General features: G+C 60.9%; 1 protein-coding gene across 1 annotated transcript in view; it reads right to left on the bottom strand.

The window, feature by feature from the left end:
* Positions 1 to 4638: 4638 nt before the first annotated feature.
* Positions 4639 to 16931, bottom strand: part of BRD1 (bromodomain containing 1) — a 32659-nt gene continuing 20366 nt past the window's right edge. Inside the window, exons 8-13 of the mRNA XM_068970126.1 lie at positions 12614 to 12718; positions 7767 to 7902; positions 7293 to 7420; positions 6966 to 7075; positions 6416 to 6570; positions 4639 to 5936 (exon numbers count right to left, since the gene is read on the bottom strand). Of these exons, the coding sequence (XP_068826227.1) occupies positions 5753 to 5936; positions 6416 to 6570; positions 6966 to 7075; positions 7293 to 7420; positions 7767 to 7902; positions 12614 to 12718 (818 nt within the window). The 3' untranslated portion in view covers positions 4639 to 5752. The remainder of the gene's footprint in view (positions 5937 to 6415; positions 6571 to 6965; positions 7076 to 7292; positions 7421 to 7766; positions 7903 to 12613; positions 12719 to 16931) is intronic.

Below are 16931 nucleotides of genomic sequence, written 5' to 3' on the forward strand. Positions count from 1 at the left end.
GAGTTTGAGCAAACTGCGGGAGTTGGTAAAGGACAGGGAGGCCTGGTGGGCTGCAGTCCATGGGATCGAAAAGAGTCGGACAGACTGAGCTGAACTGGTTAATAACAGCAGGAGGGCCTGGGGCTCCTGCCCACCCCCTACCCCCACCCAGCCCAAGTCCTGTGCACAGGGCCGCCCACCACCCCAGACACAACCACAGCTCTCAGACCTCTGGGTACCTCTACCCTGGGGGCCTCTTCTGGTCGGGCAGGCGGAAGGAGGCATGGGGGCCTAGAGGGTCTAGGCTCCAGGATGGGAGTTGGTAGCACAAGAGACGCTTTTCATTTGCAACAGAAGAAGCATGTTAATGAGATAAAGCAATAGAACACCATCAAATGGGTTTCCCAAGGAGCCTCTGCCCTCCACGGTGTCTCCCCAAATCTGCAGCAAAGAGCTCAAGCCCCCTACTCCCAGCCACCTTGACAAATCACCCCCTTGTGTCTCAGTGAGCCTGATGGTCTTGGAGCACTGATGAATTTTTAATTTTCAATATCTTTGTGTATATCGCTTTTTAAGACCAAATAAAATAAGTCCTCCAGGACAGGTAAGTATTTATTTTTAAACATAAGTCTCGTGTGTCAAGTGGGGTGATAACCATGGGACTGGACCCAGGCCGAGCCTCCGCTCAGCAGTCAGCACATGCTGTGACCACACGCCGGTTCTGTGCTTTTATTGACGTGCTTTTTTTTTTTTTTTTTTACAGATTTTGTTTTGCTTTCGTGTGTGTGTATTAATTGGAGGATGTGTGTAAAACAGCCAGCCGGTGGAAGCTACCAGAGGGGCGCTCTGTGACAAACTAAAGGGTGGGACGTGGAGGGTGGGTAGGTTCAGGAGGGAGGGTACGTGTGTTCTTGTCACTCATTCACGTCGTTTATGGCAGAAGCCAGCGGAACAGTGACGAGGCATTTTAAAGTGAGAGTCGGTTATAAACGGCGGGGCCCCCAACGGGGAGGAAGCACACGGAGCCCTGCGGAGCCCCCCAGCCAGCCAGTGTCCCCCAACCCAAGGCCGGTTCCCACAGCCCCGGCTGCCTGGCAATGGAGCAGAGACCGACCGTCAGCTCTGTGTCCCCGACCTTTACTACGGGCACCAGGAGCGGCTGGATGCTGGTTGGTCCTTGTCGGACCCCAGGCTGGACCCCCGCGCACCCAGCCTCACCTGGAGGGAGCCCCTGGGCTGCCGGGCTCTGGGCCCGCTCCAGGGATCGGGGATCGGGGATCAGGTCTCTGCACGTATGCAAGCGGGCGCCCCCTCTGACCCAGCAGGGCACACGGTGTCCACCCTCCCCCATCAGGGGGCGAGGCCGTGAGGAGCCCCGGGCACTGAGTCTCCGACGGGCCCCGCCTCCCTGCCTGTGGACGTCGAGGGCGCTGCCAACCGTGGCTCTTCCTAGATTCTGCCGCCTGAGAGATCGCTTTTCGCGGTGGGCACGGCTCACGGCTCGTTGCTCAGGCAGTGCCTCGGGCCAGAAGGGCTGCGGCCGGATGACCAGCTTGGGGCCCGACTGGCGGCGCCGCGTCCTCCGGCCGCCAGGCCGCACCCGGTCTTGCTTCTCTGCCCTCCCGAAGGTTTAAAATGGCCTTTATGGGGCCACTGTAATTTGCATCTCTATTACTATGCGTGAAATTCAGCATTTTTTTCACCATGTGTAGAGCCAATTGTATTTACTTCTCTGTGAAACGAGTCCCCTGTTTGCCCGTTTTTTTCTGTCCTATTGGTGAACTATCGGGCTTCCCAGGTGGCACTTGTAAAGAATCCGCCTGCAATGCGGGAGACCTGGGTTCGATCCCTGGGTCGGGAAGATCCCCTGGAGGAGAAAATGTCAACCCACTCCAGTATTCTTGCCTGGAGAACCCCATGGACAGAGGAGTCTGGTGGGCTACAGTGGATGGGGTCTCAAAGAATCAGACAGAACTGAAGTGACTTACCACACACACACATTACATAAAGCCTTCAGGATTCATGGTGTTGATGGAAAATTAATCAGCCAAGCTACGTAAGAAATGAAACATATTATCTAAGCCAAATTTGAGGATTATAACCTGGGAAGGGCATATCAGTAAGCTCTGAGAGCTGTTTTGCCCATTTTATGTCAAGGCACAGTGATACAAGGTTTCTGAGACCTTGTATCTCAACCTTGAGGGTTGGACATCAAATGACTTATTATTGACAATTTACACAACCCAGATCTAAGTGTCATCATGGCCCCTCAGGAGATTAAGAAGGAATTTATCTTTAAGGAGTTGTCTTGCTGATGCTGGGAGAGTATCGGTTTTCATGGTTGAGCAGGTATTCCTGCCAATGGGGAAAGTTTGGTTGATACATACTGCAGATACGCCATGCAGAGGCGAAGTAGGGGGAGAGAGTGGTCCAAAGGGTAGAGAACATTTTTTGTACAAACTTTTGTCTTGCCATAAAATATGAATTGCATTTCACAACAGGAAAACTCTGTGCTTGCATCAAAGATCCAGTCTCCGTCCATCTTGTGGTCCTGCCACTCTCCACATGACCCAGAATAGCTGCTCTGGCTCCAACCACCCCATCCCCATTCCAGCCAGCAAGAGGAAACTCCTCCCACCTGGAGGACATTTCCTGGAAGTGGTGCTTCCAGTTACTTAGCATCTATCTGGTCCCCAGGCCTCACTGAGCTGCAAAGGAGCCTGGAAGTGTGGCCTTTATTTCAAGAGGCTTCATCACAACACACAAGCAGAGTGCAGTGGGGGCGGCCAGCCGGCATCTCAGCAGCAGGTGCTGTAGGAGAGGCCGTGCCCCACCCAGCAGAACTCGGCTCTGAAAGCCTGGGGCTCAAGGATGAGGCTGGGGGCCTCAGCTGCCCACGGATGGTGTTCCCTTGTGTGTGGGGGGGGTGGTCCCAGGAGGGGCTGGGGTCTGAGTGACGGTGGCAAGACCTGACCCCACCAGTTCTTGGGGTGTGGGGGGTGTGAACAGTCTCCCCAGCCTGGGGTCAGCCCCTGGTTTGTGGGGAAGGATTTGGGGGACCACTGATCCCTCCTCCCCCGAGAAGCCAGATGTACCTGGTCCAGGAGTGGCGAGTCCATCATACTCACAGAGCAGGCCTGGAAGGGGGCCAGGAAGACACATCTGGGATGGAGGGCCCCACAGAGGGCGTGCAGGGGGACGCAAGGATCCCTGCCCCACTCAGTGCTGCCCACAGGACTGGCGAGGAGCCACACCGCTGGGGGACCCTGTGTGAGGGGACAGGTCGGGAGTCCCAGCCCTGTAACAAGCACCCTCTACACTGCCTTGAACACAGAATGCCCTAGGACAGGCTGGGAGCTGGACGCCAGGGCCACACTTGTGGGGGCCGCATACTCTCTGCCTGGACCAGGAGACCCCGCTGTCTAGCCTCTGGCCCTGTGGCCTCAAGTCAGTAGGGCCAGGGCCCCGACTAGAGAACACACAGGGTTAGCTGCAGGAGCTAAGAGACCAGCCCAAGGGCCCCAGCCGCCCGTGCAGACCCCCACATGCCGAAGCTGCCCCCTGCCCACTGGTCCCCCAGGACCCAGCCCCTCCCCACACAGCCCCTGGGAAAACCTACTCCCCTCCACCAGCCCCCACACTGCCCACCCAAGGTGTTGTCTCCACCAGGCCCAGGACACCTCCACATGACCCAGGGCCAAGAGACCCCCAAACACAGGTGCCCCCACTTTAAACCGCCCTGCGAGGGACAGAATTCAGACTATCAACGAGATGCTCCACCCTGGCCAGAGACCGAGGAGCAAGACCCAGGGAGCAGGTGCCCAAGCTGGCTAACACCCCCAGCGGGCACACACCACCCCACACCCCCCCAAGCTCTCAGCAGCCCGCTCTGCACTCACATCTGAAACAGAGATGGGGACAAAAGACGAGCTGGAAGCAACAAGAGGGGGACAGGCTAGAGTCGGGCCCCAGGAGACTGGACTTTAGACAAATCCTCTCAACTGTGAAACATCTACATCCTGGAGCCCCAGGGCCATTGGGGCGTGACCCAAGCTAAGGACACAGGGTGCCCTCGGGCCCGGGGAAGGGGTCCGCCAGCAGCCCCACCCCCCACAGCCCTGCCCAGGGTTGGGAGCCAGGCCGTCAGCACTGGGCTGAGGGAGCTTCCGAGATGGGGGCTCCCTGGGGCTGTCCTCCGTCAGAGGAGCCAGTGCCAGGCTGGGCGCGCCTCTGAAGCCTCACAGCGGGGTGAGGAACGGCGATGCTAACGTCCATGCCGACACCACGGAACCTGGGCAGACGGGCAGGCTGCACGCGGGCAGGGCCGAGCGGGTGGCCCAGAGAGCCGGGGCAGCCCCAGAGGGGTTGGGGGAGTGGAGGTGCAGGAGCGCCCACCCCACCACGAGCACAGGCCCCGGGCGGGAGGCCTCTGTCCCTCTCATCCCCCTCGGACCACGGCCAAGGCCGCACCGCGGCAAGGCAGCCCAGCAGGCCATCCACGAGGACCTGGGATCCCAGCAGAGAGAAGGCGGCCGTCAGACACGGGACAGAGCTATCCAAGGAAGATGTTTTATTTTCAAGTTTCTATGGAAATGTTACAAACAATGGAAACTGAAAAGAAAAAAACATTTAAAGTTTCAAGCTACCATTTTAAAATAAAAATATGATTAGGTGAAGTAATAAATAACGACACCCCAGAACACTGAGATGAAGGCGGGGCACGGGCCAGGGGCAGGCCCAGGCTGGGGCACCCTCCCCAGCCCGGCTGCCGGCCACTCGGCGTGCTAGGGAGGCAGGAATGAAAGGGCCACACTGTCCAAATCTTGACTTTATTTTTTTTATATAAAAAATGCAATTTTGGAAACCCACCCTACCTTTTCCCCTAACATAATGCTTTTACCTCTTAAAAATAAAAATAAAGTACTAATTCTATATACATCACATGTACCATACAAAAATGTATCCAAAGTTTCTATTGCTACCAAAGTGTTCTAAATTAAAACGAGTTACAGAAAGCCCCTCATTGTAAACAAAAGATTACAAGTTACAAAATCAAAGCACACACAGCCAGAGTCATTTATACAACAACCAACATCCTGCTCCCAAAGCAAGTTGAATTTTTATGTGCCTGTATAAAAATGCATATCAATATACTTCTGCAAATTTATTTTTCATTATAAAGCAAATGAATACACTTTCTACAATAAATAATCCGCTGGGAGGCACACCGTGGGAGGCTGGCAGGTGGGCAAGGCGGCAGGGGAGGCCCAGGAGGCCTGCCCCGGCCCTCACGGAGGCGGCGGAGTGTTTTTGGTGATTTGCGAGTGATGCACGCGGCATAAATTTATTCTCCACCTCTTTCCACAAAGTACCATTCAAAATAATGTCATTTTCTTTCTTAAAATACACATTTGTCATTGTAAATGTACATCCCGTCTATTAAATAGTGGTACTCTGTGTAAAGAGTATGATTTACAAAATTATTAAACATTCAAAAGTCTTTAAAAAAAAAAAAAGAGAGAGAGAGAGAGAGCTACAGATTGAAGAAATGACGCCAGCAGCGCCCCCGCTGGTGCCCTGTGAGGGGCATGGAGCGGCGCCCAGGATGAGCCCACGCCGTCCCGGGCGCCCAGATGGGGATGGGTCATAGGAAACTGGGAAAGAACCCCTCCCCCTCCCTGGGAGAAAGAACCCAACTGAGCTAAACGGAGAATAAGTTAAGTGGGGAGCAATGTACATCATGTACAGCTATGCACACTGGGCGGGCTGCCGCTCAGTCGATGTCGCTGAGGTCGCTGGCCGGCTCCCCGTGCACGCGGCTCAGGTGGCTCATGGCACGGTCGAAGGCGACCCTCACGGCCTTGCGGATGCTCGAGTTCCTGCCCTCCATCATCTTCAGCTTGTCTATCGTCTCGTCAATGCCCAGAGGGACCATCTTGGACTTCGGAAGCCACTGCCTTTGAGGAACAAAACAGACTGTGAGGCCCGAGCACACCACCTGCCCATGGCAACCCTACACATGCCCGGCCTCCACACCCCAGGCAGCTCCTTGGAACCCCAGAGCGCAAGCCCTGCGGGCACGCCCGCCGCCCCCCGCCTGACTGCCAGGCACACCGCTACCCAGCCGGCGGGGCACAGGGCTGCCCAGCAGAGCCCAGCAGGGCAGCCGGCTGGAGGAGGCAGGGTCAGCAAGACGCCCCAGCCCCTGACCTGGGGACACTGCAGGGCCCCAGCACAGGGCGGTCTGGCCTCAGACGGGCCTCAGGGCGGGGGCTGCGGAGGAGCCTGGAGCTGGAAGCCGTGCACCCACGGCGGGAGCGGCCCTCGCAGAGAGCCCGCAGAGTGCACGAGGACCCGGGGGGCCCAGCGCTCGCGGTCCCCCGCCCGTCCCGGGGCCGGCCGAGCGCCCGCTCCCGCTCAGCGGGGCCGAGCTCACCAGCTCCTCTTGTTGTCGAAGAAGAGCACGAGGAAGAGCTTCTCGTCGGCCTTGGTCTGCATGTGCTCGCCGATCTTCAGCACGTCCAGCGGCGGGGCCGGGATGGTGACCCCGTTGTGGTGGCCAGGCACGCGCGGCATCTTAGGGTCAATGATCTGCACAGGGAGGGCGCGAGGTCACGGCACAGGCGGCGGCCAGACGGGCGGTGGGCGAGGAGGGACCCAGCCGCACCCCAACCCCGAGACCCTGGCACCCCGACACCGTGAGGCCCGGGCTCCGAGACCCCCACACCACGACTCCAAGAGCCCAACTCTGAGACCCCCACACCCCAACTCTCCTACACCCTGAGACCCCCGACTCCGAGTCCCCAACTGAGACCCCCACACCCCAACTCCCTGATTCCCTGCCTGCCCGACACCCTGAGACCCCGACTGCATGGGGTCTCCAGGGACAGCTGTCCTGGCAGTGCGGGGTGGCCCCAGGCCCAGGAGCGGGGGACACGGCCCCGAGGCTCGGCACCTGTACACCTGACCCGCCCACCCGCACTCACCAGGGCTGGGTACGAGGGGTAGCCACTGCACTTGGCCCACACGACCTTCAGGGGCTCGAGAACGGAGGCGGCCGCATCGGTGGATATCCACATGCTGTTCTGACCGACCTCTGGGGAGAAGGGTGGGGGAGAGGGGAGTCACGGGAGGGCCCTCAGGACCCGCTGGGCCGCGTGCCTGAGGCCACCTGGGCACCAGGACCGGGGGCACGAGTGGCCCCGCGTGGTGTCGGGGTCCTCTGCAGCTGTGCCCCTGCCCCGCTCCACAGCCCCGGGCCTCCGGGTTCCGGCACCCCCCACCCCGCGCAGGGCTGGTGAGCGTGGACTCACCAGCGGCAATGCGCGCCGCCTTGGCGTAGTTCCCATTCTCGATGCAGGATATCAGCTCGCTGCGGCCCTCCAGCGTGTGCCTGCGGACCAGGGCTGGCTTGCCGCGGCCGCACTTCGGTGCACTGAAGCTTCAGGGGAAAGCGGACAGACCGTCAGCACCCAGAGCACACAGGTGCCGGGCGTGGGGGGTTCAGGAGACGCAATGTGGGCTACAGCCACTTTTTTTTGGCTCCACCATGTGGGATCTCAGTTTCCCAACCAAGGACCAGCCTGGGCCAGGCAATGAGAGCGGCAGGTCCTAACCACAGGACCCCCAGGGACTCCCAGCCGTCTCCGTGATAAACCAGGGCTGGGGGGAGGCCCGTGTGGACGTGACCTAGACGCTCGCAAGTTGCGCTCAACTCTCGCATGCTGTCTTCCCCACTGTGAGCTCCACAGAGCGGGCGGCGGGGAGCAGGCACACCCGGGGCCTACCTGGCGTCGCAGAGCGGGCTGCTGCTGGAGGAGATGCTGGACTCGGATGCGCAGCGGCGGCGCGGCGCGGCGGTCCTCCCCGGGGCGCCGCCCAGCTCCTGCTCGCCCCGCGCGGCCCCAAAACCATTGGTGAGACCTGGAAAACAGGTGTGCATGCAGCCCTGAGCTCGCCAGCTCTCTAAATCGGGACAACACAGACAAACGCACCTGCAACCCACACCCACACGCCCGGCACATGGAGACAGACAGACGCACAGAAGAGGGGAACCGAGTGGAAACACAGGTTCCCATGACGGCGAACAGACACCGGCTACTCCTTCCTGGACGCTCCAGCCCCACCAGCCGAGGCCCTGAGCCTGCAAGGGGGCAGGGGGGCTTCCAGGGGATCTGCACGTCCCCAGCGAAGGAAAACCTTCTTCCAAAACAAAGCATGAGCGGGGTCCCCAGCCCTCCAGAGCCTGAGACCCAAGACAAGCGTCCGGTCCGTGTGGGACCCTTGTGTCCGGAAGCCACTCACACCGACCCCGCCACAGCACACAGGAGGCCAGGAGGCCCAAACAGCAAGCGACCCACAAACCCACAGCATCACGCCGCAGGTCAAGGAGGGCCTCAGAGCCAACCTCAGGTCCTGCCCCAGGAGTCTACGCCAGCAGGAGGCAGGGAGGAGACCAAGCGCCCCATCCCCCGGGTCACGACGCGCCGGGAGCCTGAGGCGTGTCCAGCGCCACCCAGCCCAGCCCAGACCCTCTGGGCGACGGCTGCAGGGGGGAACGTGACTTTTCCTTCAAAAGAATCCCATTCCTCATGCTTCAAAAACCTAAAATCCATTTCTTTAAAAATGTTTTGAAGGACTGGCTGATTACCAGTTTTCTCATCTGCCGTACATATTTCTCCGGAAATAAAAGGAGACGGGGAGACCCTTTACCAGACAGCAGCAAAGACGCAGGAAGACAACACGCTTTCTGCTGCCCTGCCCGCAGTGAGCCGGTCAGACGGCTGCCCCTTGCCGGACGCACACCAAGCCTGGCACGTTCTCTCTTCTACCCAGGTCTTATTTATTTATAAGTAGCAACCACAGGTAGTCAGGAGTGTTACACTCATTTTGGGAACCTGGACCGAACCACCCTGAGAAAGCAAGCGTCTCGTCTCAGCCCAGGGGCCAGATCGGCTCCGAGACCCCACCCGCACCCCAGGAGGCCCCCAGAGGGCCTCTGACCCAGGGCCAGGCCCAGACACGCCCTCAGGGACAGCAGGGCCAAGGGTGCTCAGCTGCGGAGCCGCAGAACCAGAGCTGGGGGGCCGCCTCCCCCGCCCCCCGAGCCGCTCAGCTGCCTTTCCTGGCAGAGAAGAGGACCCCGAGAGGGTGACGGGCAGCCTCACCACCTGACAGGCACCCGGCGCCTGGGAAGGGCTCAGCGAGGGGTGAACAGGGCCTGCCGTCTGCGGCCCCAGCACACGGCGGGAGGCGGGAGCCGCCCACCCAAGGCCCGACAGAGGGTGGGAAAAGGGGGGATGGGCCAGCCCCAGGACCCCGAGCGCATCCCGGGGAGACGGCGCCGAGAGCCCTGCCCGTGCACACACTTGGTGATGAGCGACACCAGGGGGAAGAGGACCTGGGGGGCAGCTGGGGAACACAAGGACACGCGCGCCTCCCCAGGACTCAGGGGACACCCCTACCCAGGGTGACGAGTGAGTCAAGCAGAGTCTTCCACACGCTACCCGCTGAGTGGCAGACAAGCCCAAGGGCATGAGGCCCGTGGCTGGAGCACCTCACCGGGCCTGAAGTGACACTGGGCAGGAGCTCGCACAGGGTCCCTTTGAAACACCAGGAGTCAGGTCAGGGCCCAGTCAAAAGTGGCTTTGGGGACAGGCCAAAGGCCCCAGGGTCCCTGGGAATCAGAGCCAATGCCTCGGATGACAAGAGGCACCCAGGGTCTCACACCCCCTTCTCCATCCCAGAGACTGACACGCCGAGTGGGGAGCCCTGGCCCAACTCGAGATGCCGGTCGGAGGGGCCACAGTGAGTGTCCTGAACCCTCACGGCGCGGGGACAGGAGGCCCCCAGGGGCTCCTGCAGGCCACAGCCCGCCAGGCTCGCGCGGGGTGCCCCGGGCACTGGACCACAGCCAGCCTCTCGGAGCAGCGGCGTCAAGTGCCGGCTGTCTTAGTTACAGGTTTTTATTTTCACTGTCGGCAATGGAATTGCATTTTGGGGTGTCTCTCCACCTTTCAATGAAAGCACAGATGCACAGCAAGGAGGATCCCGATGCCCTGCTTGTGCCCAGAGCGGCTCCAAGAAGACGCAGCAGCAGGGAGGCCGGCAGGTCCCCCGTCAGGGGAGGCCCACGCCCGGGACAGGACGTCCGCTCCCGGCAGCAGGCACTAGGCGTGGTGGCAGAAACAGAGCTGTGCCCCCCAGAGACCCGGGGGCGACCGAGGCGCGGGAGGACAAGCAGGGGGCAGCAGGAGCCGGAAGGCCAGCGCCAACAGCGACAGCGAGGGCGGACGGCGCCGACGCCACGCGGGCCGGGCCGCGCGGTCCTTCCTGCACCGGCCCCAGCTCCACCCCAGGTCCTCTAGAGCCAGTCCGGTGCCGGCGAGGGCAGGCCAGGTCTGTCCACGTCAGTCGTCTGTGGAGGCAGCGGCTCCGCGGGGGCCTCAGCCCAAGGCATCCCTCTGCACGGTCGCCCTGGGCGCAGGGAGGCCACGCGACGTCCCAGCCAGCTTGAGCACCTGCGGGCGGCCGGCCGCCAGACGGGGCGGGCAGGGTGAGGCGGCCTGGCTCCTCTAGGTGCTGTGTGTGGGTTTTGTGTGGCGCTTCCAATGCCATCCACAAGGACTGGGTGACACGCAAGGATGCGGGGTCCTTCCACTTCTCCCGTCCAAGGTGAGAGAGAGAACAGTTAGGGTCCAAAGAGTGAGTTACCCCGCATGTTAGTAGCTAAAACGAGGACCTGGAAAACAGCGAAACAGCCGTTTAGTCTGACTGAAGGCCTGCAGGCCAGACACTCCCTGAACAGCACGCATGCCAGGAGCCAGGAGCCACGCGGCAGGTGTCGCGACAGGAGGGCCCAGGCCAAGAGTCGGTGGGCACGGAGGAAGCGGGCAGATAGCGCGGGCCCCAGAGACGCGGCTCCGGGAGCGACAGCCAGCGCGATGACCCCCAGTGGTGCCTGCAACGAGAGGCCCACGTGCCCGGAAGAAGGGAGGCCTTGCCACACGCAGTGGACACCGAGGACTTCCCACGAGGCACAAAAACAGCTCTCTGGGAAAAGCGGAAGGCTGCAAATGCCCACATCCCAAGACCGCAAAGTCTGTGGCTTGGAGCCACGGAGCCCGCCAGACGCCCGGGTGAGGCTACCCGAGGACCTGGGGCCAGCCCAGTCAGTGCCGAGCAGACCCTCAGGACGAACTGCGCGTGGAAGACGGAAGACGCCGCCATCCGGAGAGGAAGAAAGGGCTCTGCCTGAGCCGGGCCGCAGGGCTGGCAACTCCAACGTGCCCAGCCCACTCGCAAGGCCTCCAGAACTGCCTTCCAGAGCAGCCACCATCCCTGAGAACCTGCAGCGCCCTTGTCTCAGGGGTGGCAGCAAAGGAGGGACGTGGTTCCTACAGAGATGTCTCAGGAGGGAGCCCAGAGGCCCCGAAAGCCCAGCAGCCGGAGACCCACGGGGCCAGAGGTCCGAAGCTCAGCCACGTAGAGAGGGCACTCAGGGCCTGGCAGTCCCAGCACACCGGCTTCGCCAGGGCCCTGACCACAGAGTGGCGTCTGCCTCGCCTCCCGGCATCGGGGACGCTGCTAGGAGACCTAGCAACAGAAAGCCAAGCCAAGCGTCCCCCACTAAGCCCGGCTGAGAAAGGGCCGCCACAAAGGGGCCCATCTGAGCCTGGGCCCTGGACACCCACGCAGCCCGAAGAGCTCCTAGCTCTAAAATGCACCAGAACTGCCAACTTGGCATCAACTCATCAAAAGCACTCTACTTACTGGAAAGTGTACTATCTAATAAAGCTAGTTAACGGGCACACATTTACTCTGGCGACAAGAAGACCGGTCTGTCTGTCAAGGTGCAGGAGACACACCTCCGTGAAAGCTGGGACCTGCCCACCCCGTGGACCCGCGGCTCAAATCCAAGCAGCAGAGGGGAGGACACACTTCTCTGTGTGGCCGTGACCGATGCACCGACAACTCACGCCACGGCTCCAGTCCGCGGCCAGCACGCCTCCAGAGACAACCACAGCACAGCCACCCCGGAGGGGACGCGAGGGTGACCCACCGCTAGTTCACCAGCACGGAAACCCCGCGCATCCGCCAGAAGGGCTGGGGTTCAGTACAGGCTGAAAGCAGGGGAGCAAAGACACCCGGTGTGTAAACAACCCGGGGGACTCCTGAGGAGCGCAGGCACGCGGACGTGAGCTCATCAGACAGACCTCAGCCATGAGCGCTCTGTGATAAACCAGAACCACATTCACACTGCCTTAGCAGCAGACAGCTCAGTGCACGTGAACCAAGCCACACAGGACAGCAAGAGGGCAGGCGGGCGACATGCCGTGTCCACCAGGCCCGCAGGCTTCAGAAGAGGGGCCCGCCGCCCGGCACCCACGCACCCGCCACAGTCGGAGCCTCCGGGGCCAGACTCCCAGGAGGGGACCAGCAGGGCCCCCAGGCCAAGCAGACCCGGGCCCTCGGCCACCCTGAGGTGCTGCCACCTCAGGCCTGCGACTGGGCGCTTTTCAAAAAGAAACCGTGTCTGTCTCCTCCCGTGGACAGCAAAGGGCAAACACCGGCCCTGGAGGCCCCCCCCACCCCGACTGCCCGAGACTGGGAGCACACGGGGGGCACTGTTTACCTGTGTCCAGGCGCTTTCCCGGGGACCCCTCCTCCACCTCAGAGTCGCCGCAGGTGCTTCGCGACCTTTTTCTTGGCTGCAGAAGAGTCTCCAACCTCGGAAGGACTACAGACAAAAAGGTTTTGGTCCCTAGCTGAGGAGAAGTTGGCTGGGTTTCAGTGTTCTCGGCAGACTTTGGGGGGCTTACACTTTTCGGTTTGCAGAAGAGAACAGAAGTGCGTCTGTTTACATCGCTCGATGGCTCCGCCCCCGGCGCAGCGCCACTACGGGCGAGGGTGGGCTCTGGAGAGTGTCCGCTTAGCAGCGCGCTCTGAGTGCAAGTGCTATGTGACTCATTACCAAATGTGACTCTTTTGGGCAGTTTACTCTGCTCTGGGTGGAGTTCTACTGGGTTGAGGGTTGGTGGTTCTGAGTTAGGCTCCGAGTTTGAAGGAAGAGGTAATGCATCTGATGGTTCAAGTTTAGGGGGAGATTTATCTCCTGAAAAAATTATAAATAAAGTGATTTTTGAAAGCTGATAATTATCAAAGCTATCATAAAACTTACTATAATTGTGAAGTCCACCAAAATACTAATTCAATCAAGGAAACACAGCATCACACATAACTGTCTGCAAGCAGCCGCGGTTACTGTGTGCGCGTCCCTGACGCCCGGCCGGCGCCTGCACCCAGGGTCCAGAGGCTCCCTGAGCCCACCGCACATGCGCCAGCCCAAGACATCATTCGAACTCATGACAGTCGCTGCAATCGACAGCCACTTACCTTGAGGAAGAAAAATATGTCACGTAACTAAGGGGGTCTAAGCGGGCATTCCCACAGTCCTGACCTGGTCCACAAGGTTAGCAAACAGAAGGAAACAAGCATGTAAATCTGATTTCTGACCAGGGCATTCTAAGTCGATGGCAAAGAACAGGGAGCGGTGAGTGGCTGCTAACGCGCCAGGAAAGCCCCCCATCGGTTCTCAGACCGTGCCGCCTTCAGAAACGTTACAATCCAAGCTCGTTATTTTAAATCTGACTTGAAAGAAAAAAACACAATCTTTGGACAAAGACTATCTTAATCTTAGCCTCTGTAGAAAAGCTTTTAGAAATTACAAAAAAAAACAAGATACTTGAGAACCAGTGCATTAGCCCCGGGCCCTGGGTAGCTGGAGAGACCTGTCCTTGGAGGACGGGGTGGGCATGTCCTCTGGGATGAGCCCCTGAGGTTTCCCTCCAATCAAGGTTGAGGCTGGCATCAAGACGTGCAACACAGAACAAGTGTAAGCAGCACGTACGATTACAAAGTCGTCTCTACTGGAGGAAACCTGCAAATCCCCCCAGATCTATCGGAAACAACACAAGGTGACAGGTTTCAACTCAAAGTCATTTTGAAAGTGAGACGCTACACAACTTCAAAGGTTCACTCAGGTCTCGGAGCACATTTTGTGAATTCTCCCCACTGACAGTGAGATGGGCCGGCCAGGCTTGGTACCCAGGAGGGCGGCCGTGGTCAGGCTCCGCCCAGAGCTTTCAGACGAGCCTCGTGACACGGCTTGGAAAACGAGGAGACAGCCTTTCCTTGACCAAAGCTGTTAGAAACGTCAGTGCAAACACACGTGCAAACTGGAAACACATGTGCAGCTGGCAGGGCACGAATCCTGCTGACGAAGCTCCCACCTGCTGCCCGCGGCCGTGCAGGACACTGACCCGTGGGGGAGCTGCAGGCGGGCAGGGTGAGTGCTGGACCCTCCCTGGGAGCCGGCCCCTCCTCCTTCCCTGGAGAGGCCTCCTCTCCCCACAACCCGGGGCCCCACAGGGGCTCTCATGCTGACCTGATACCCAAGCTGCCGGCATCCGCCTCTGCCTCTGCCTCGGCAGGGGACCTGCACTGCCCCGGAGCTGCCCCGCCCTCCATGGAGGACACCCCTCCCAGGGCCCCCACTCAGCAGTGGGCCAAGACAACGGCCGCCCCACCCCAGGCCTGGGCGTTCCTGCCAGGGCAGCTGCCCCCAGCACACAGGCCCTGAACCCCACAGCCCGCGGCCCCCACTGGGCCCACACTCTGCCTACACCAGCCACGAGGGGGGCTCGTCAGAGGGGCGCCTCACTCCTCCCCCCGAAGACGACGCTATGGCTCAGGGCTCTGAGGCTGCCAGGGCGGCTCACAGATGTGTCCCGGGCGTCCACAGCCTCATGGACGGCGGGGGTCATGGCAGAAGGTACTCAGGTGACCCAGTGCAAACCACCCCCCGACCAGCTGCAGGCCTCCCATGGGCCGCGGACTCCAAGCCTCGGTGTTCTCATTCGTCAGACGGGAACAGACAGGACGGTGCCCGCCATCCGGCGGCCCACAGAGCAGGTGCTGGCCAGGGCTGCTGGGGTCTGTCCTCGGGGACCACACACTAGACCTACGTCCCCGCGGCCACTGGTTGCTAACACACCACTCAGCTGCTCGGGAGAAACATTCCGGGAACGTCTGGAATAAACGACGTGTTCACAGCACAAACGAACGCAGAGCCTCAGGACGCATCGGCGTGAAACCTGGCATCTGGAGTCCCAGTCGAGGGAACTCACGACGCACAGATCAGCATGGGCCCCGCCCAGGGCACCCCACCCCACCATCCACACCCCGGGCACTGCCCTCCCATGAGATGCTTCCAAACCAAAGCTACACATGGACCGGGGACCCAGCCTGGGAGCTTCACTGGACACGGTGCCACCATCTCTCCCGAGTCGGGGCGGCCCCCCCGCCTGACTCGAGTGTGACCTCTTCATCCAGCCTCAGCTGCGCTGGTTCCCGCGGCCCCTACCCCTCTGGGGAAGGAGAGGACCCAGTCCTGAGCGGTGAAGACAGAGCCCCAACCTGAGACTAGCCCGAGAGGGCGGCAGTAGGCGGCAGACTCCCCTCCAAGGCCCACGGCCACGCCGTTTGGGCCCCCACTGCTCAAGGAAACCAACCTGGAAACTGAAGACCTGCCCGCAAGGCTCCCCGCTGACCATGGGAAGGTCATGCTGCCACCCCTCCAGCCTGCCCCGAGTCTCCTTGTCAGGGTTTCCAGTGGAAACCCCGTGAGCATCAAATCACAACTAAGACGTTGAGAAACCACTGCCCTTTCAGGTGTGATGGACGATACTGAGTGATTTCTGCCCCAGGACCGTGTTCCCAAGCACATTCCTGCACTCCTTCACACGCGGCCGTCTCCACGGTCTGCACCGACCACTGTTCACAGACACCCCCCCAGCGCTGATGTCTGTCGCCTCACTGGGGGCACCCCCGCCCGTGCCGCTGGCCAGCCACCTCCACATCACTCCTCCCACACGCCCCTTCCAGCTGGCCCCGCTCAGACCACTACGCTGGCTTCCTCTAACGTGCGCCCAACCCCAAAACCAGCATGAGGGGCCCACGGGACACCCGCATAGCGGGAGAGCTCAGAGAAGCCGCCCCACTGCTGGGCGATGGTAACACCAACCTGGTGGCCCGTTCTCCCCCAAGAAGGGACATGCACGCCCTCACCCCGAGGGGCAGCAGGGGCAGCAGGGGTGGCTGGCAGGAGGGGCCGTCCTATACCCTGAGAACCCCGAGGGCACAGGGGGGCACCGTCGGGGAGCCCAGCGAGACCTGGCTGCCGAAGGCCCCTGGGAGAAGGGCTGCTTGGAACCAAACCCACAGGCAGGGCCACTGTGCTGATGGCAGGGAGGCCCCGGACTCTACAGTCCAAGCGCGAGTCCCGCCCCCGAGCAGGGACGCTCCAGAGCCTGCAGCCGGCACACGGCCACCCAGGCAGAGGGCACCACAAGGGGCCCCGCCCCACCGCATGGCCACCTTCTCCGAGCAGAGAAAGCTTGGGGATCCAGGTCCTACCCGCTGCTCCTCAGGCAGCTGGACTGCAGGACACCACAGGACCAGAGCAGTCCACCCGCTCACGGGCACCACAGAGAGAGACGTAGCATCACTGCCAGGACACGGCAGGGCCCCAAGGCCAGCACACACCTGCAGAGACCTCGGTCCTTTCCAAAGGGTGAGCAGTAGAGCAGCTTTCTATGTCCTTTCGTTAACCGCTTTGTTGTTCTTATTTGGACAAAGTCGTAAAAATTCAGAAGGACCACACACAGCTGCTAAGAGCCGTGCAGGGAGGGAGCCTGACCCCACCACCTGTGCTGCTGCCTGAGACGCCCAACTCTCAAGTGAGGAGAGGAGGGCAGGAGGGGGCGACGCTCCACCCGCCCAAAGGGCACCTGAAGGGCACCTCCAGGAGCCCAGGCTGAGCCCGGGCTGTCCCCGGGGAGGGGCCCCCACGCGCGTCCCACCCACAGGGGCACGGGGCCACTGGAGGGCCC

This window comes from Capricornis sumatraensis, chromosome 4 (assembly GCF_032405125.1).
Source record: "Capricornis sumatraensis isolate serow.1 chromosome 4, serow.2, whole genome shotgun sequence".
Taxonomy (NCBI): domain Eukaryota; kingdom Metazoa; phylum Chordata; class Mammalia; order Artiodactyla; family Bovidae; genus Capricornis; species Capricornis sumatraensis.